Source organism: Zeugodacus cucurbitae, chromosome 2, assembly GCF_028554725.1.
Source record: "Zeugodacus cucurbitae isolate PBARC_wt_2022May chromosome 2, idZeuCucr1.2, whole genome shotgun sequence".
NCBI classification, from domain to species: domain Eukaryota; kingdom Metazoa; phylum Arthropoda; class Insecta; order Diptera; family Tephritidae; genus Zeugodacus; species Zeugodacus cucurbitae.
The window spans coordinates 47,032,863-47,055,464 of NC_071667.1; the positions used below are offsets into that span (position 1 = coordinate 47,032,863).

Genomic DNA, 22,602 nt, shown 5'->3' on the forward strand with positions numbered 1-22,602 from the left:
CTCCCCATTGCATATGTTATTCTATTAAAATGCACTCAAGTTGCTCACATTTACGGGCAGAATAATGAAAAGTCATGCGTTTACATTGAAAATGAAAATGGTCTGAGTGGACATTAATATTAATGAGAGTGGAATAATTCGCAAATAATTTGAATTTGTGTATAATATAATTTGCACAAGTGTGATTTATTGGTTTTACTTAACAAGATACATTTCATTACAATACATTCAGCTGCTTAACGGCTGAATGTTGATTTTGTTGTGCTATTTCTATGAGTTTAGCATATTTTGATTTCATATTTATTTAAATGTGTGTTCGTAAGTCCACAATAAACTGTTTGCTGTTGCTATTTATATTTCTTGTTATTCATTATTGTACCGTCATTATGTTTACTGCATGTGTATGCTCGGTTATTTCACAAGAAAATCACATTTCTTTGTTTGTCTACCATTCATTGAGCATTTAATAAATAAATAAATAGGCGCACAACTGCTTGTATGTGTGATTGTGTGTTTGTTTTTGTGTGTATGTCCATGCAATTTGTGCACTTCCATTTGTGTACTCAAGAGCATTTGCCATTCATTTGTTTGCTATGCAAATATTTCACATCTAATAATCACAATGCAAACACACACAAACACGAGCTTATACACTTGAATTATATTTATGATTTATGCCAATACATACATACATATAGGCAGTGGGTGTCTCATATTCACACATTTGCTATATTTACAGTGCATTTACTGTCTTTCGAGTTCTCTCTTTTGAACACTCCAACTGTAGCGCACATATGACCCACAGAAATGCATAAAATATAATTAAATTAATAATATCCACATTATTTAGATTTATGTGACGTTAAATAAATTTGACAAATTGCTCAGATTTTCAACTATTGCACCGCCAGCGATCGCTCATGCGAGTAAACGTTTATGTGCGTTTATAAATTGAAATTTGTAGATTTCATTTGCTGAGACATTTTGTTATTACAGAGCGTGTTTCTAGGAGAAGTAGCTGGCACAAACATTTATTACTTACATCTACATGGCACGTACCTAATGATATTTGAATATATTAAAAAATCTGATTTATACGATATAATATTCAGACATATATCAAATAAGCAAATTTTACCACCATTCGTAGGTGGTCTGTTATAGCCAAAACTAGTTGAAATCTCTATATATTTATATTTGTACATATACGTATGCATAAATTGGGCTTCGAAATGGTTGTGCTTCTATTAAATTTTATTAATATAGTATCATAGTGTAGTGTAGTGGAGGATGGAGTCATATGTAGAAGTTCACGTACGTGAGGAAAGTTTCTGACTGTCATTCACTTGAGAGTGGCCAGGAACGATTCTTTTACATGTGGCTCAAGCAGCTCACGACTTCCGGTCTTAGACCAAGTATCCTCTGGGTAGCCAACAGACATCCGTCTGGAAGCGAGCTAAAGTGAGAAGGCGAGTCCCGCTTATGCGGTTGTGCGTAGGGCTTGGGACACACCACATAAAAACGAATAACCAGTGAATAAGAAACACAGGCCTCGGATGAGAAACCCCCCTTTTGATGACGACCACGGCAAACATATAAAGGACTATGATTTAAGGGCATGCACCTGGAATGTCCGGACCCTTAATTGGGAAGGTGCCTCTGCCCAGCTGGTTGATGTCCTCGTAAGAGTAAAGGCTGACATCACCGCAATCCAAGAAATGCGATGGACGGGACAAGGACGGAAGAAGGTGGGTCCTTGTGACATCTACTACAGCGGCCATATAAAGGAGCGCAAATTCGGTGTTGGATTTGTGGTGGGAGAGAGACTCCGTCGTCGAGTCCTGGCATTCACTCCGGTAGATGAACGTCTAGCCACAATCCGCATCAAAGCGAGGTTCTTCAACATATCGCTGATTTGCGCCCACGCCCCGACGGAAGAGAAGGACGAAGTGATCAAAGATACCTTCTATAAGCGCCTAGAACGTACCTATGAGCACTGCCCCCGCCACGATGTCAAAATCGTGCTTGTCGATTTCAACGCTAGGATGGGTAAAGAAGCTATCTTTGGCACAACAGTCGGAAAATTCAGCCTCCATGACGAAACATCACCAAACGGTCTGAGGCTGATCGACTTCGCCGGGGCCCGAAATATGGTCGTCTGTAGTACTAGATTCCAGCATAAGAAAATCCATCAAGCTACTTGGCTGTCCCCGGATCGAATCACTCGCAACCAGATCGATCATGTTGTGATAGATGGACGACATGTCTCCAGTGTTTTTGATGTGCGTACGCTTCGTGGTCCCAACATCGACTCGGACCACTGTCTTGTAGCAGCTAAGATACGCACCCGCCTCTGTGTAGAAAAGCGCACACGTCAACAAAAACAAGGAAGGTTCGACATCGAGAAGCTGCAATCACAACCGACAGCCGAACGATTTTCTACTCGACTTGCACTCCTGCTCTCTGAGAGCACTCATCAGCATCTCGGTATAAGGGAGTTGTGGGACTGCATATCAAAATCCTTACGTACAGCTGCAACCGAAACCATTGGTTTTCGGAAAAGTCAAAAAAACAGCTGGTATGATGAGGATTGTCGTCTCGCAGTGGAGAGAAAACAGACTGCCTACCTCGCAATGTTGCGATCGACCGCAACACGAGCGGGATGGGAAAGATACCGAGAGCTGAAGAGGGAAGCGAGACGCATTTGGAGACAAAAAAAGAAAGAGACCGAAATGCGTGAGTATGAAGAGCTTGACAAGCTGGCCGACAGGGGTAATGCTCGAAAATTTTACGAAAAGATCCGGCGACTAACTGAAGGTTTCAAGACCGGAGCACACTCCTGTAGGACCCCCAGAGGTGATCTAGTTATTGATGACCAGAGTATACTGAGTTTGTGGAGGGAACACTTCTCCAGCCTGCTGAATGGCAGTGAAAGTACAACACCAGGAGATATTCAAATACGGCGGCGAAGAGCTGATAAGGTGCTTGCATCAGCTTCTTTGCAGAATATAGTCGGAAGAAAGTATGCCTGACGATTGGAATCTCAGTGTACTCTGCGCAATACACAAAAAGGGAGACCCCACAATTTGCGCCAATTACCGTGGGATAAGCCTCCTCAACATCGCGTATAAGGTTCTGTCGAGCGTATTGTGTGAAAGACTAAAGCCCACCGTCAACAAACTGATTGGACCTTATCAGTGTGGCTTTAGACCTGGAAAATCAACAACAGACCAGATATTCACCATGTGCCAAATTTTGGAGAAGACCCGTGAAAATAGGATCGACACACACCATCTCTTTGTCGACTTTAAAGCTGCTTTCGACAGCACGAAAAGGAGTTGCCTTTATGCCGCGATGTCTGAATTTGGTATCCCCGCAAAACTAATACGGCTGTGTAAGCCGACGTTGAGCAACACCAAAAGCTCCGTCAGGATCGGGAAGGACCTCTCCGAGCCGTTCGATACCAGACGAGGTTTCAGACAAGGTGACTCACTCTCCTGTGATTTCTTTAACCTGATGCTGGAGAAAATAATACGAGCTGCAGAGCTAAACAGAGAAGGTACAATCTTCTGTAACAGTGTACAGCTACTGGCGTACGCCGATGATATCGATATCATTGGTATCAACACCCGCACCGTTAGTTCTGCTTTCTCCAGACTGAATAAGGAAGCGAAGCGTATGGGTCTGATGGTGAACGAGGACAAGACGAAATATCTCCTGTCGTCAAACAAACAGTCAGCGCATTCGCGTCTTGGCTCCCACGTCACTGTTGACAGTCATAACTTTGAAGTTGTAGACAATTTCGTCTACCTGGGAACCAGCATTAACAGCAATAACAATGTCAGCCTGGAAATCCAACGCAGAATCACTCTTGCCAACAGGTGCTACTATAGACTAAGTAGGCAATTGAAAAGTAAAGTCCTCTCTCGACGAACAAAAACCAAACTCTACAAGTCTCTCATCATTCCCGTCCTACTTTACGGTGCAGAAGCGTGGACGATGTCAACATCCGATGAGACGGTACTAGGAGTTTTCGAGAGAAAGGTTTTGTGGAAGATTTATGGCCCCTTAACCCTCTCATGCCCGAATTAAAATGTGCGGAGCTAACATTTTTTTTTAGTACAGATATATATTAGACTTAACTAAAATATGAAGTGATAAAAATTTCAAAGTCCTATGTATCCTGGTTCATTAGTTACAGGATGTTGCTTATAGGCAAAAAATAAATTATTATAAATAAACTAAACACTTTTCTCATGAATTTTTTGTTTTTAATGACTCTCTAATCTTTACTTATTTATATAGTTCACTAAAATAAATCAATTATTTTTATGTTTTTGAACACTTTTTGTAAAACCACTTTAGGATAACTTTTTTCGCGAAACCGATTTTGACAATTCCACTCTGCGGAAGTTGGATACGTGGCTGGCATGAAAGGGTTAAGAATTGGCAACGGCGAATACCGCAGACGATGGAATGATGAGCTGTATGTATTATTCGACGACATAGACATAGTCCAGCGAATAAAAAAACAGCGGCTACGATGGCTAGGACATGTTGTTCGAATGGATGAAGGTGCTCCAGCTCTGAAAGTATTCGATGCAGTACCCGCTGGTGGAAGCAGAGGAAGAGGGAGACCTCCACTCCGATGGAAGGACCAGGTGGAGAGGTGGAATAACCAATTGACGCCAAACTGCCGGAAGGAGGGATACGTGGCGCGCTGTTTTGGACTCCGCTATAACCGCGTAAGCGGTGTCTACGCCAGTCAAGAAGAAGAAGAAGTGTAGTGAGAGCCTAGTCTCAAGAGAATAGCCTAGTAACAATTCGTCAACAGCTTAACCTATTTGAAAATAAGCAAGCAAAATCTCAGGTGTAACCGAACTATAATAATTTATTTATCTGATTTTATAAAGCAGTAAGGAGGCCCATTGTGAATCCACCGGGACTAGAACCTCCTTACACTACATTGTCTTTTCTGTACAACTCTGTGTGTGATGTTTGTTGATCAACTCAAAAAGTTGTATGTGTACAACCTCCGAGACATCGTCTAGAAAACCGTGCCCGATTGTCCCCTTTACTGGAATCCAATTTTAAGGTTGTGCTTATCTGGCTAGTTCATATGCTTTGTAGTGTTCACTAGCTCATTGCTGGTTAATCGTGTAATAGGAAGTCAGTTCCACAAATAGCTCATGTCAATCTTTTATATGTTATATATACAGACTTTAGTAAAGCATTCGATAGAGTAAACCACTCAATTCTTTTGCAAAAACTGAATCTTCTTGGTTTTCAACCAAGACTTCTTGAATGGGTATCCTCATATCTGACTAACAGAAAACAACAAGTTTTATTTAATAATACATTATCCGATTCAATTAGTGTCACTTAAGGGGTTCCACAGGGTAGTCATCTCGGCCCGATTCTGTTCTTGTTGTTCATCAATGATATACCTTCAGTAATTAAGTTTTCAGAAATTTTATTATATGCGGATGATGTAAAACTTTTTAAATCATATATTTCTCATAACGAAAGGACTGAGTTGCAATCGGATTTAAATAATTTAGTTACTTGGTGTCACAAAAATGATATGCCACTGAATCTTAAAAAATGTAAAACGATGTGCTTTTCCCGTAGAACTGTTGATCTTTCCCCCTATGTAATAAATAACTTCAGTCTAGAGCAAGTTTTTAGCTTTGTTGATTTAGGAGTTAATATGGACCCTAAACTAAATTTTAATTCTCATGTAAATTCAATTGTCTTAAAAGCTAAAGATGCTCTTAGCTTTGTTAAACGTTGGTCTAAAGAATTTAGTGATCCGTATATTACTAAAATTCTTTTTACAACATTGGTAAGGCCTATATTGGAGTATGGTTCTGTGGTATGGAATCCTAGCTATCAATCCCATTCTGATAAGCTTGAGTCCGTTCAAAAACAATTTTTACTTTTTGCTTTAGGCCACTTACATTGGGATTCAAGATTGAATCTTCCCCCGTATACTAGTCGTTTAAAACTTATAAGTCTTCCCACACTCACTAGTCGCAGAGAAATGCTAGGTATAATTTTTCTAGTAAAACTTCTGAATGGTTTAGTTTGTAGTTCATTCCTTTTGTCTGGTATTAAGTTTAATGTCCCATTGCGTTCATCCAGGCAGTTTAGACCATTATTTCTAAAATCTTCTAGAACAAATTTTGAGTTAAATGAACCATTCTGCCGAATATGTCATGATTTTAATTCGCATTCCAGCACATTTGATCCATCTGACTCAATATTTAGCATCAAAAAAACTATTTTGTCTTCTCTTAATAAATAATATTCAGAAATTTTTAACTTTTTGTTTTTATATATTTTTAAATCTCAGCTGTTGAAATGTTTCTTTCTGTAGCTGAGCAGTATGAGAACCGGACGCTTAAAAATCTCTTGCCTTTCTAGACTCGGCAAATTCCGCTCGTTTGCGGACTGCGCCCCACGCGTCGGTTGGGCGGGAGGAGGGTAATCGTTTGGGTTAATAATCTGGAATAATTAATTTTCTGTCGATAAATTTGACTCATGTTATATCAACTTACTGCCACAGGATTACAATAAAATCGATTCCTTAAAAAACTTTGTAATACAAACATACATTTTCCTTTACTGAATGTCAAACTAATTTTTGCTACATTGGCTATATATTACATTCGAATGGCGTACAATATCAGTTTGTTATGCTATTAGTGGCACAGGCATTAGTTACTATTAATACATCCAATTCTTATTCAATAAAATATGTCAGAATATAATGAGCAAAGCGAAATCTATACGCAAACTAAATAGCAATAGACGGGAAAGAAATACAAAAGAATAAAGGAGAAACACAATACAAACTAACGCCTTCTTTTTACAGCACAAGTACATACACATCAATGTGGTAAGCCTCATGTGTACATATGAATATATGTGCATATGTTTATATTAATGTTTGTATAACAGTATAGGCGAAGTATCAGAAACAACAATAGCAATAAAGCTCCTGAACTAGCAACTCTGAGCAACAAACTTGAGGGCAATGAGCCGCTTGGGAGATTATTCACTGTAGCTTTGCCTTAAATACCAACGAGCTGCGGAGTTATTTCGACGGCCATCAGTTGGAATTTCATTTATTCGGCTTTGCTCAGTTAATAGTGCGCTTTGTTATTTATTAAAGTGGATTTGTCTCAGACGAAGGGAGATGGTAATGTATGTGATATTTTATGAAAGTGTTGCCACATTTAAATAAATATATTTTATCCTACACATTTGTTATTTATTTTTGCCGACATTTATTGGCCTTAAATAATAGGGGTACGTATTAACAGTTAATATAATCCGATAATAGTTATGTTCGGAAAATTTGATAGTTCGGTACACCGTCGGCCGTTCGATAAACATCAACATTTCGGAAATTACTAAAATATAAATTTCGCAAAATATTTCGAGATCCCTATAAAGTTCTTTGTAATGAATGATGGAATTATTATCGAAGAAAATAGAAATAGTATTCGTTATTAAGTAATAAACACTTGTACCAAAATAATTAGTTTAATTTTATTTTTTCTAGGAACATTCCCTCCTTCCGGGAGATAAAAATCCATGAGAGGTATGTGGCAGCGTTTTCAGCCAGTCGCCTCATAAGTTCGAAGCCCAGACTCATCATCTATAACCTATATAAATTAATGTTATAATCAGAAATTAGCTTTATTATGACCGCCGAGTTACCCAATTTTGGATCTCATTTTGCAGCAATTGGGACCGTATGTTAGCAACGAACATTGTTCGAAGTAAGTCTGTTCATTATGAGATAGCAAACCAAACTGAGTTTAAATCAAGTAACAGCTGTCAAGAATATCAATTCCGTAAAAAATATTGTCTCAATAAAAACCGCACTCTTAAGAAAAACACCCGTTATAACAACACTGAATGACAAATATATATATATATATATGTTTGGCGTAGGAACCGCTTTAAGCGATTATAGCCGAATCCACCACAGCGCACCCTCGTTCCTCCTTTTTGCTTTTTGGCGCCAACTGAAAACACCAAGTGAAGCCAGGTCAAGACTGATTCTGCGTTGAATTTCGAGGCTGACATTGTTGGTGTTGTTAACGCTGGTTCCCAAGTAGACGAAACTATCTACGACTTCAAGGTTATGACTATCAACAGTGACGTGTGAGTCAAGACGCGAGTGCGCTGACTGTTTATTTGTTGATAGGAGATATTTCGCCTTGTCCTCATTCACCTCCAGACCTATACGCTTCGCCTCCTTATCCATGCGGGTTGCTTCCGATGATATCAATATCATCGGCGTACGCTAGTAGCTGTACACTCTTATAGAAGATTGTACCTTATCTATTTAGCTCTGCAGCTCGTATTATTTTTTCCAGCAATCGATTGAAGAAGTCGCACGATAGTGAGTCACCCTGTCTGAAGCCTCGTTTGGTATCGAACGGCTCGGAGAGGTCCTTCCCGATCATGACAATGGTTGTGTTGCTCAACGTCAACTTACACAGCCGTATTAGTTTCGAGGGAATACCAAAATCAGACATGGCGGTGAAGGTAGCTCCTTTACGTGATGTCGAAAGCATGCATAAAATCGACATAAAGGTGGTGTGTGTCGATCCTCTTTTCACGAGTCTTCTCCAATATTTGGCGCATGGTGAATATCTGGTCAGTTGTGGATTTTTCAGGTCAAAAGCCACACTGATAAGGTCCAATCAGTTTGTTGACGGTGGGCTTTAGTCTTTCACACAATACACTCGACAGAACCTTATACGCGATGTTGAGGAGGCTTAACCCACGGTAATTGGCGCAAATTGAAGGGTCTCCCTTTTTATGGATTGGGCAGAGCACACTGAGATTCCAATCGTCAGGCATGCTTTCTTTCGACCATAATCTACAAAGAAGCTGATGCATACACCTTATAAGTTCTTCGCGGCGGTATTTGAATAGCTCGGCCGGTTGTTCTTCAAAGGGCAATTACTATTCGAATTTTTTCATGATCGGAAAATGGAATATCTATTCCATCGTCATCGTTTGGGGAATCGAGTTCGTCATCTCCTGGTGTTGTACTTTCACAGCTATTCAGCAGGTCGGAGAAGTGTTCCCTCCATAATCCCAGTATGCTCTGGACATCCGTTACCAGATTACCTCTTCGGTACCTACATGATAATGCTCCGGTCTTGCAACCTTCTGTAAATCGCCTTAACTTTTTATAAAATTTTCAAGCCAAAATGAGCCAATTTTTACATAGTTATCGTCGGATTATAATGAAACGGAAACATAAAACAGGCATTGAAGAAAAAACTTATGTGACAATATCCAAATATTGTAGAAGATACCCTCAAAATAAATAATTATCCGCTCGCATTACCATATCCTCTCTGAATCATCATGTGGTCTTGATAAAATTACTAAATTCAACAAGTTTTATAAATGCAATTTTCGGAGATATCGTTAAGAAAATCGACCGATCGCTATGTATATAGGTAGGGTAGAAAACGCCTAAAAAGGTTATGAAATCTAGTGAGCGTGTGACACTTGGGACTGCATAATGGACATATTTATTATTGGACTTTCCCTTTTGATCAACTAACCAATCAAACATTACTTTTTTTAGTTTTCTGGACAGACAGAAAATACTATACTCTTTAAATCATATTTCTAGTAAGCTCAATATTATCATTTAAGAGCGTTATGCTCACATTTACCAACTCAGATTATGCTTTATGAATCATTTTGCCCATTTTCGAGATATGTTACATTGCTCATTTGAAGGAAAGCACGGTTCAAAACGCTTAAATAACTTAAAATGCAACTATTGGTATTTCAGGTTTAATTCAGCGATTTAAAAATGATTTTTTAATCATTACACTGCACAAAGAATTCAACGAAATTGTTTAATCACAAAAAATTAAAATGATGGTTCAATATTTTTTGGTTTAATTTTAAGTGAATAATAGGCAACAAACTGTCAACTCCGAGGTGAAAAAAACGATCAAAATCAGCAGCATTTCAAGCGTCAGAAGCAGTCACTTGTCTGTTGTGGTTGCAAATCAGTTTAATTCGTGTTTCATTTCATATTTAATCGGTTTGTCTGAAAACCGCATTCGCTTTTTCATGAATCATGATTATACTCATTGCAAGTTGAGTGTCACACGCGCCGTGCGCCCCATATACACATTGAGCTCGTTATTGGTCGACACAATGGCCACTATGTTGCTGTAAGCTTACATGCATGCGTATGTATGCATTTAATTATGAAGGTAAATTGGCAGTTGATGCCTCTAATTGTTGCGTGTCATCCGAAATGTGGCATCTGTATAAGCTGACCATCGCTGCTTTCAACACACACTTCTCCGGATGTGCGAAAATACGCTGGGCTTCACGTGAGTGTGTGTGTGTGAGCGTTTTTGCGCTGTCACTTGTAAAACAATGCCATTATTTCTCGCCTCGTTGTGGCGAGCTGCAGTCGACATTCTGCTGCATATTTATGGGGCAGCTGTCAAAAGCGGCTGATCATTTTAAAACCGCTACACAGACACATATACATTGATGAGATAAATGCATTTTTATTGCACCAAAACTACTTTTTATTGCAAATCCTCGCTTAATTTCCGTGATTTTCTGATAATTGGTGTTCTGTGATATTTAATATTTTCATAATTTTAGCGGTTTAATTTGAATTGTTAATCGCATATTTCATTTTGTTTTGAGGTTAGCGGTTTTAAAATCTATCGATTGCAGCAACATTGTGTAGCACTCAAAATTTCGTTACGTTGAATTATTCGCGGATTATTTAATAAATTGAATAGAGAAACACTGCACACTTAAAGCTTAAAGTCAGATAATCGGACTTGCCACCATTTCAAATTTGAATTTAATAAATTTAAAGAAAGACTAACAAATAATAATTATAATTTTTTTTTAAGCAGTGTTGCCATTTGATTAATACATATTAATAATATAACTGATGTCTTACTATTGGTATACAATTAAATATATTTAGGAAAATATTAGTTTAATAACAATCAAAATTGTAAAAATCAAATATCAGTAATGAAATCGGCGGAAATTTAAATTGATGATTAATCAAAAATTAACGCAATCAAATTATTCCAAAAATATGAGAATCAAAATGGAATAATAAAAACAAAATTTAAATATCTAAAAAATTTAGTTGCAAATTGTAATTAAGTTTTCAGAAATTTTATTATATGCGGCTGATGTAAAACTTTTTAAATCATATACTTCTCATAACGAAAGGACTGAGTTGCAATCGGATTTAAATAATTTAGTTACTTGGTGTCACAAAAATGATATGCCACTTAATCTTAAAAAATGTAAAACGATGTGCTTTTCCCGTAGAACTGTTGATCTTTCTCCCTATGTAATAAATAACTTCAGTTTAGAGCAAGTTTTTAGCTTTGGTGATTTAGGAGTTAATATGGACCCTAAACTAAATTTTAAATCTCATGTAAATTCAATTGTCTTAAAAGCTAAAGGTGCTCTTAGCTTTGTTAAACGTTGGTCTAAAGAATTTAGTGATCCGTATATTACTAAAATTATTTTTACAACATTGGTAAGGCTTATATTGGAGTATGGTTCTGTGGTATGGAATCCTAGCTATCAATCCCATTCTGATAAGCTTGAGTCCGTTCAAAAACAATTTTTACTTTTTGCTTTAGGCCACTTACATTGGGATTCAAATTTGAATCTTCCCCCGTATACTAGTCGTTTAAAACTTATAAATCTTCCCACACTCACTAGTCGCAGAGAAATGCTAGGTATAATATTCCTAGTAAAACTTCTGAATGGTTCTGCTTGTAGCTCTTTTCTTTTGTCTGATATTAAGTTTAATATCCCATTGCGTTCAACTAGGCAGCTTAGACCATTACTTCTAAAATCTTCTAGAACAAATTTTGAGTTAAACGAACCATTCCGCCGAATGTGTCAGGATTTTAATTCTCATTCCAGCACATCTGATCCATCTGACTCAATATTTAGCATCAAAAAAACTATTTTGTCTTCTTTTAATAAGTAATATTCAGAAATTTTTAACTTTTTGTTTTTATAAATTTTTAAATCTCAGCTGTTCAAATGTTTCTTTCGGTAGTTGAGTCAGTTTGAGAACTGAACGCTTAAAAATCTCTTGCCTTTCTAGACTCGGCAAATTCCGCTCGTATGCGGACTGCCCCCCACGCGTCGGATTACTTACGTCAGTTTAGACAGACTAACATTCTTAGAACTCGGCATTCAACAGACTTCTGTTAGAATTAATTCGGGCAAAAAAAAAAGAAATAAATATTTGAGGTTATTCGGAGTGTCTCGTTGTACAGATGGGTTGGTATTGGAAAATCACTGGAATTAGTGATATTGGCATTTATTTTACTTACTTATTTTTATAACTTATTGAACCCAATGTTTATTAAAACTTAAAAAAGCTCTGCCGCACTCACACTTCTTTTAGTTTTTCATATACCCAACAAATGTTACATACATTTTGTCACCAAAACAAAATTAAATGCATTATAAAAAGTTCCACAATATTCCCTCACTTTTTTAAAGTCACTTAATCCGTTTTTATTATAAACTGAGTTTAACCAATTTAAATAAAATCATTGATTTCATTTGCTTTTATAAAAATTCTACTTTTTACTGGCAATTTAATTGTATACACATATTTCAAGTGTTTATTACTCGCCCTGTGACCCTTCACAAAAATGGTTTTAACTGTCAATAGTAGTTTTTTGCGCGAAAGTGCTTTTTAGTTAGGCACTTAAATTTCATTTTAATGTTTTCAATATACAAATTCATTTGCATTTGCAACTTATTGACATTTCACATTTACAATTTGATATTTGAATGTATTGCATTTGTGTTTTTGGTGAAATCAATTTTCCCAGAATGATTTGGAAATGTGCGCAAATATTTTGCATAACCCAATTGTATAAGTACTATACATCCAGCAAAATAGTCCTAGTCTCTCTGGTTAACATTACGCGTGTTTTATTTGACCACCACAAGCTAATAGCTAAATCATGGACAAATAAAACGAATTTTGCTTATTTCATATCTTCGCTTAAAAATTAATTGTGTTGGCAATGCGGGCCGGAAATCTCAGCTGATATGTAATTTATTTGAAAAAAAAACCGGTAGAATTTGTGAAACAAATTTTCCATTTGTTTACCCCTTTTCTATAATATTCTGACCTTTTAAGGAATCTACAATCATTATTAGAACCGGGATGGTCAAAATAAATATGAAAAAGCGATGAACTGGCAATGCCTCTAGTTTAATATCATAGCTTATGACTAGCCAACATAATTAGGTTGACTAAGTCTTCCGAACTGATAAGGTGCATGCATCAGCTTCTTTGTAGAATATGGTCGGAAGAAAGCATGCCTGACGATTGGAATCTTAGTGTGCTCTGCCCAATCCATAAGAAGGGAGACCCCACAATCTGCGCCAACTACCGTGGTATAAGTCTCCTCAATATCGCATATAAGGTTTTGTCGAGCGTATTGTGTGAAAGACTAAAGCCCACCGTCAACGAACTGATTGGACCTTATCAGTGTGGCTTTAGACCTGGAAAATCCACAATGGACCAGATATTCACCATGCGCCAAATCTTGGAAAAGACCCGAGAGAGAAGAATCGATACTCACCATCTTTTTATCGATTTTAAAGCTGCCTTCGATAGCACGAAAAGGAGCTGCCTTTATGCCGCGATGTCTGAATTTGGTATCCCTGCAAAACTAATACGGCTATGTAAGCTGACGTTGAGCAACACCAAAAGCTCCGTCAGGATCGGGAAGGACCTCTCCGAGCCGTTCGATACCAAACGAGGCTTCAGACAGGGTGACTCACTATCGTGCGACTTCTTCAATCTATTGCTGGAAAAAATAATACGAGCTGCAGAACTAAATAGAGAGGGTACAATCTTCTACAAGAGTGTACAGCTCCTGGCGTATGCCGATGATATATATCATCGGAAGCAACAACCGCGCCGTTTGTTCTGCGTTTTCCAGAATAGATAAAGAAGCGAAGCGTATGGGTCTGGTGGTGAATGAGGACAAGACGAAATATCTCCTGTCATCAAACAAACAGTCGGCGCACTCGCGTCTTGGCTCCCACGTCACTGTTGACAGTCATAACTTTGAAGTTGTAGATAATTTCGTTTATCTGGGAACCAGCATTAACAACACCAACAATGTCAGCCTTGAAATCCAACGCAGAATCACTCTTGCCAACAGGTGCTACTTTGGACTGAGTAGGCAATTGAAAAGTAAAGTCCTCTCTCGACGAACCAAAATCAAACTCTATAAGTCGCTCATTATTCCCGTCCTGATGTATGGCGCTGAAGCGTGGACGATGACAACATCCGATGAGACGACTCTTGGGGTTTTCGAGAGAAAGGTTTTGCGCAAGATTTTTGGTCCTCTAAACATTGGCAACGGCGAATACCGCAGGCGATGGAACGATGAGCTGTACGATTTATACGACGACATTGACATAGTTCAGCGAATAAAAAGACAGCGGCTACGCTGGCTAGGTCATGTTGTACGGATGGAAGAAAACACTCCAGCTCTGAAAGTATTCGATGCAGTACCCGCTGGAGGAAGCCGCGGAAGAGGACGACCTCCACTCCGGTGGAAAGACCAAGTGCAAAGTGACCTGGCTTCACTTGGTGTTTCCAATTGGCGCCAAAAAGCAAAAAGGAGGAATGAGTGGCGCGCTCTGGTGGATTCGGCTATAATCGCTTAAAGCGGTTCCTACGCCAAATATATATATATAAGTCTTCCATAGAAAATAAGCGAATAGCTTAATTTGCTGGTCAAATAAAACTCCTCCGGTAACAAAAATTATATATGTGTAGATATATTATTCGAACCATAAATAGGTACCATCTGTCCATAACAAGCTCCAGTATTAATAAGATGAATATTGTGGTATCTAGTTTAATTGAATTCCGAGTACAATAGATATTTCGGATAAGTGACATAAGCGAGATATGTAATAAGTGGACATAAGTTGGAACGAAAGTACAAATTATAACAATCGGATAATTTACAGCGAGGGTTGAATTCATTTGAATCTTTTAATACATTTAATACAGGGGTCGAATTAGGTAATTTTTAGATTATCTAAACCCTTCTTAATTTTTTTTATCAACCTCATCTATATTATTATATAATCTATTGGAATTCAAACTTCAGACGATTAAAAAAAAAGTTATTGAAAGAACTCTGATTGGATAAACATAGAGGATGGATCATCTGAATATATTGGTGATGAACTGTTGTCTGAAGATTTAAACTAGTTCTTTTTGACGTTAAACTTACACCAAAAAATATAGACAAGAAGGTAAGGAAAATGATATGGTATAAAAATATTTAGAACTGGAGTTATTTAGTGTGCTTTAAAAAAGTAAATACAGATTAATTAAATATAAAAGTCATTGGTTATTTTAGGCAAAGCTGTTACCTAATGTTATTAAGGATATTGTGCCGAACAAATCTTATTGTACTAGTGTTTCGTAATTTACAATATGAAAATAGCGAGAACTTATTGTGCCCTACAGTTTAAGCTATTCGACCATAAAATATAAATTCTGTGTTCTATTTTAAATGGAAAAAAATATAGACGTCATGCTTTAGATAAAAAGTGTGTTTTCATTGTTTCCCCACAAATCTTAGAAATTTCCAAGTTTTGAAAAACTTTTGAAGTACTTCTTACGATATTCTAATCTCCCCTCTCGAAAGCACTAAATTCCACAACTTCGCGCTTTTATTTTTACCACATATCTACATATGGAACTCATGTGCTTGTGGGTATGTTTTTGCAAATGATGCAAATGATGTTACGGCTTTATTTTTATAGATTTTGTTGTTAATTTTATGACTGCACATACGATTTCTTTATTACTCAACATGCCGTAGAATGCGCGCTGACTGGCAGTAAAAATTATTTGATGGCAACACTGGCGAATTGTGGAATTGCATAAAAAATCCAACAACACGAGAGCCTAGAAGGCACATTAGAGAAAAATCTTAATGAGAAATGAAAATTTTATCAGTTTACATAAAGTAAGGTGGTCTGATTTTAGCTCTAAAATTACTATGATGTCATAAAAATTTCCATAAGGACACACACTACATAAAAACAATTCATACTAAGGAGAGTTTCAAATCCTTTAAGGTTGTGCTGTTAAACAGGAGATTTACAAAAGGGTCTACAAAAACAATAAAATAAGTGATTAAAAAATTAACAGTTCTATTATAAGTTGAGGAATGATATTGGCAAGAAATATATTGCTAACAGTGGTTAGGATATGAGTAATGGAATCATCTCGTTGATAGCAATACCAATAGCAACAATATTACTCATCACTCATCATCAATTAAAGTGTGCCTTAGAATGCACTCATATTGCAATATGCCAATCGAAATCAAGCAATAACAACTCGATTGAAGATATGATTAATGCGATTGTACTAAATATTGGGCAGTCAGCATCACAATATGATAGAAATTCGATAAATTGCACAATAATCACATGTCAGATAGCATTTGTTATTATTATGGGTATTAATTGTTAGAAATAGCCAATTTGTGACTTGAAATTGCCCGCGCTCAGAATGAATACGCCTCATGTCATGAAGGAAACAGCAGACAGCTTAGACCCTTAGTGTGCAGTTAACAATACAACTCTTGCCTTTACAATGTCGATCAGAATGAGCTCAAGTGCACATATAATTGTTTCACTAATCCACCTTACAATTATCTAGAAAGGTGGTAATTTCATAATCTTTTTTTTTTTTGATTAAGCCAAAAATGTACAAACTCCTTAGTTTTTCTAACTTTGAGATTAACATTTGGAATAATTCTCTTGTGGACAGCAGGTGAAATTGAGTGCTTCCCATAGGAAGTAACGTGCCTATGAAAATTTGAACACAATGAAACGCATTTTAGTCCTTTAATGCATTCGAATTGATTTTGAAATATGTTAAATACTATTCTTTTTGTTTTTTTGTCCAACCGACACACCTTAGGCAAAGTCACATAAAAATGGATTTGAACTCCGCCTTCTAGATTTACGACGGTGCAAAGATTGTGCCTTGCATTAAAATAAGCGGATGGAAAATAAATAGGGTTATAAAATGTATGAATAAAAATGTAATATAATAACTTCAAATAAATCACAAAAAAAGGGATTTTGAAACCGAACTAAATGAAATAGCTGCTGCACACGTACCACCGGCAGCGCACACCATGCCAGTAAACTCTCACTTTTCTCTTTCGGAAGGAAAATAATAATACTCGCAGGCAGTTTTAAATGGGAGTGGAGCCCTTTTGTCCACGTGCCATTTTGCAGTTGTGATTTTACGACCGGAAACATACTACTTATGTAGGTATCATAATAAAATAGCCCAACCTGCGCTGCAGCCCCAACACAGGCGTCACAACCTGTGCGCCAAGCCGAGCCGAGAATGAGCGAGTGAGGATGCATAAATAAATTTTGCTTCGTTTCGATAAAGTATTGTCTTCTTCAGTATTGTCCGGAAGGCAAGACGAATTATAGCCACACTGGCAGGTGCTTCGAATGAGCCGCAGCAGGTTGTACTTGCAAAATAAAAGGCTAGAATGTATGTGCGTATCGAGAAATATAAAGAAGGCAGCCGCCCCTCGAAAGGTCAAAGGTTAAATGTTGTTGCAACTTACCGTTGTGCCGTCGTAGCCATTCGTCAGCAGTTGTATGTCGATTTCAATATCCAGATCCACTTTGGCAGTGGTCAACTGAGGCGGCAAGTGATCGGCGCTCGCAGTCCCACTCGCCGCGGCGTCGCTGCCCACACCCATTATATTGGCGACATTGCTGTGATTGCTGCTGCTGCCCGTCGCTGCTGCGGCTGCTGCTGTGGCGAAGGTGGTGACTGTTGCTGCGGTTGTTGTTGTCGCGGCAATGGCAGCAAGCGCGGCGACAGTTGTACCTGCAGCCGCGGACATTTTTCTCAACGGCATTTCACGGCGTTTGTGGCGTGGATGGGAGAGTGTGGAGGAGAAGTGCGTATGAAGAGTTTGTGTGATAGGCGTGTGTGTGTTCTATTTACTTATGGGTACAACAAGGTCACACACACACTGTCGCCACTGGGGTGGGATGTTGAAAGGCTAAACGAAATATTTCACAACACTGTGTTCCACTTGGAGATTATGCTTTTGGAGTGGATTGGAAATGTGTTGGTATGCGTGCGTGCGTGTGTCTGTTTGTTGGCCAACGGTACAGTTTTTGCTCCCTCCGGTGTTGCTGCGTGTTTGTACTTATGAACTCACTGACTTGGTAATGCAATTAAAGCGCACATTTTCAACGGGAAAAACTGTAATATCATTCGACGTGTGCTGAATTATTATCACGATTTTCACGCTCGCTGAAAAATCACAAAACTTTCACGCGTCGAACGCACTGGATGACTTTTTCTGCAAATTGTATTTTTTCGTTTACCCGTTGCACATGTGTGTCATGTGTAATAATTCACCTTTGCTACAATTCACTTTACGTATTTTTCGCACTGGGCGCCCCAAAAGGCTTTCATTCACTTTTTCACCGGCGTACAAGCTCACAATTACAATGGACAGCACTCAGTTTTAGTTATTGCAAATGGGCTACGGAGCCACCAATGGTGGGTGTTTATAATGCACTCAGTGTAGGTTAGTATTTTCAATATCTTTGAGAATTTTTTTTTTTTGTTTTCAATATTCACTTTTTTAGTTTTTGGATATTTGTGGCATGTAGTTAGTTGTTGTATGCTATATTTATGAGTTTAGTTCTGAAAGACAAAAATAACAGTAGTTAGTAGCCTTTTCGAATTCAGTGAAGCCAGATTAGCATTAACAATAATTTTAACTAAAAATAATATGGCACTTTGTGGCATGGCTTATGAGCTGATAAATATTTTATTACGAATTTGAGTTTATTACCTCAAACACATAAAACATTCCTCACCTCATTACTATACTTACAATTTATGGGCTAAAAAAATATATATTAATTAAGTCTAACCCTCCAGCCCTAAGGAATTAAGGAATTTATATCCGGTATAATATAAATGACGATTGAAGTTTGAAGTTTTTGACCTTGAGCAAATCATTTTGTGTGGATCTTAGAACCAAGTTATTTGTACCCATAATTCAGTTTTTGAACATTCCTCAGGAAAAATGTTCAATATTAATCGGCTTTGATAGTTAAGTCTTCCACCCACAAAAATAGCTCTATAATGCTCCTGGAAAGACTTTAGATTTTATTATCAATTAGGTCGTCTATATATTGTGTTATTATAGATAAATGTAATTTGAGAAACAATGAATTACTATGATCCATAGCAACGCCTTCGAAAGTTATTAGTAAAGCTTGAAGCTCATTTTGCTTAGAAAAAATTGAATTCCAAGCATTTCTAACAGTACGATTTTCAATGTTTAACATCGTCTTACTACTACTTGCGACAGACGTTGTCATGCATAATATATCAAGCTATTATGATATTAAACTAAGAATTTGCTTTGGAACAAACTGGAATTAATATATAATTGGATTGAAGATTTGGTACACCGACAGTAGCGACCTCCAATTATTTCATAAACAATTTTTTACACCCTATTTTTGGCAAAATTAAAATTAATTAAATGTGTTACTTAAATTGCACGAAATGGTGACTACAAATCATTCTCGAATCCACCTGAATGTACACAAAAAATTTCATTCAAATCGGTCGAGCCGTTTATGTGAAGTTCTGTGATACAGAAGAACAGAAGAATTTTATTCATAAAGATGATACTAATGCTCCAAATACACCATATTCTTTGGGAAATGGCCCAAATTGACTTCCTCTTTATTTTGTTGTTAATTATCGCCGTGTTTCTTTGTATTTTAAGATGTCGTTTTTGAGGAACTCGTGGCTGAGTTATCTCACTAGTTTAAACATATTAAAGTCGATTGGAAATAAAAGAATAATAATTTTATAATGCATAAATATTTTCGTTTTTTTTTATATCTCTATTAAATTTTGTTATTTGTTTTAGTTTATATCCCGGTTTCAATAGAACTTAACGGTAAAATAGTTAAATTATTCTAACAGATACAATGTAGTAGTTAAATATATAATTGAGTCCAAAACAGAATTTAATGATGATAGATTTTTATCAAAAACTGCATCGAGCAGAAATCTACTTACTTAATTACGTAAATATTTCCAGTAGTAAATGTAAATGTAAATGAACGAATGAATAGAAAATATACATTTGCATGGCTTTGCGTTTTACACACAAGTTTCCGCTGTTCGCGCAATTTCCGTTTTCGCTTTCCGCACTTGTCGCAAACACTTGCACAACTTTATCGCATGCGATAGAAATTACATTATTTTGATTTGTTTCACGGCTGGAGCACACCAAATTTAGTCAAAAATAAGAAATTATAGCCAACCCTGATATACCTATTTAAGTATATATAAATGTTTTTGTTTGCATAAAATATTATTTTGGTAATAACTACCAAGCATAAACGAAGTAGCTTAGATGTGAGGTAGTTACAAAAAATAGAAGGAATTAACTGAAATAAGTTTCAAGGAACTATGATTTATAACGCACAAAATACTTATGCATTTCAATTAATTTATTTGTTTCCCCACGAATTAAATGCAAATATCCTATGGTGGAACGCGACGTATAATTTACACTTTATTATACCGTTATATTTGGCGTGTGGCTGATTACCATTTCGCACACCATATCCGGAACGGCGCGACTTGCAACTTAGGTTCTGTGAGTTTTCTTTTGCTATTGCAACACATTGTATATAGAATACTACTTTTGTTAACTGAAAAAAAGAAGAAGAAGCTGAAACTGCTTGCCCGATTTCAATATTGATTCTGACATTCAACATTCACTTTGTACAGCTTGAAAAAGGTCGCAATCGGACCATAACCACACCCACTTCCACTTAAAGTCTTTGTGTTGTAATCTGATTTTTAAATATGTAATAGATAGTTCAGCGGCAAACAGACCGACCAGTAAGGTAAATTTCGCATTAACTTAGTTGACTCAGATGAGAATTTTTCAATCAACAATAAAGTTTAAGGGCTTCAAGCTGTAACTTGAGTAAAAATTGAGATATCTTGATGAAACTTGGAAGACGTATTTCTTGGTACCATAAGAAGGTTAAGTTCGAAAATGGGCGTAATTGGACCAGTAAGTTTTTTGTACATATCTCGCAAACTACTAAAGCTATATCAAGGAATATTTTAGGTACTACCTTATACAGTCCAAAAATGGAGGAAATCGGATTGTAACCACGCCCACCTCCCATACGAAGGTTATGTTGAAAACTACTAAAAGTGGGTTAGCTCACTAACAAAAAACGCCAGAAACACTAAATATGGGTCAAAAACCATATCTCAGGAATTACTCGACCGATTTCGATGAAACTTGGTTTGTAATAGTTTCCTTACATCCCAATGATATGTTGTGAAAATAGCTTCACAATCACGCCTACTTCCTATATACCAGAACTTTGAAGACGATCTGAATCGTATACAATTACAATATATAAAGTAAGCTCTAGTGAAGATATCGATGCAGAACTTTGCACATATACCAAGTTAATAGTGTGGCACCCCATTCTAAAAATCGCCGAAATCGTATCGTGTATTATATAATATAAATAAAGTTAAATAAATAAATTGCGAGAGTATAAAATGTTCGGTTACACCCGAACTTAGCCCTTCCTTACTTGTTTAGTCATAAATTGCGTTCTAAACATGTCTAGAATATGGTTGTAAAGGGATTTTTAAAATTCGAAGTCGTTTTAAAGATACAGCAGTTAGAAGAAGGAGCTGTTCGTAGTGCTGAGTTAGCAGCTAGAATGCTTTTTTCTCAAAACTATATTTTTCAAAGTTTTCTACGTCATATCTCAGAAATGGCTTGGCTGTTATCAATCAAGAATTCCCAAAATTCTATTTATTTATAGCAAAAATTTAAAAAGAATTCGCAATTTTTTTCAAATGTCTACCAAAAGTCAGATTTTTGGTATATTCATTTGATAGCAGTGCTTTCTATGCATTTTAGCTTACTGATTAAAGCGCTGCTAAATTTTTTCGTTTCTGATAAGGTAATCTGCCGAAATCGTCAAGGAAGTGCGAGGCGGGGGTGTTCAGAACGCTATAACTAATGTTCTACACAATATTTTTTTTAGTTTAAATTTATGTTTATGCTGTCGAAATATATGTTAATAAATTATAATAAAGTTACATGGGATGACCCTCCTTCAGTGACAGCGGACATAAGAAAGGATCGCAAATTTAGTCTAAGTCGGTGAAATGTTGAATTCCTGGGGAAAATGTTTTTAAGAAACGTTAGAAGACACCCTAGAACATTTCCTCGCCTTTGATTCTCATAAAATATTCGTGTCTGAACTTAGCACCTGCTGACTTATTTATTTTTATAGTTTTTGCATTGCAAAGGCCTCAAGCATACTATGCTTCAACCAAAAAACTTTCTTGCATAAACATAGGAGGCATTTAAAGCCAAAATTGGTAAATAACTGCAA

The 22,602-nt window shown here is 36.9% G+C and overlaps 1 protein-coding gene across 1 annotated transcript in view; it reads right to left on the minus strand.

The window, feature by feature from the left end:
- The window catches only part of LOC105212430 (dopamine receptor 1), a 102,686-nt gene extending 83,860 nt beyond the window's left edge, over positions 1 to 18,826 (minus strand). Inside the window, exon 1 of the mRNA XM_054233984.1 lies at positions 17,730 to 18,826. Within this exon, the coding sequence (XP_054089959.1) occupies positions 17,730 to 18,029 (300 nt within the window). The 5' untranslated portion in view covers positions 18,030 to 18,826. The remainder of the gene's footprint in view (positions 1 to 17,729) is intronic.
- Between the last annotated feature and the right edge of the window lie 3,776 nt (positions 18,827 to 22,602).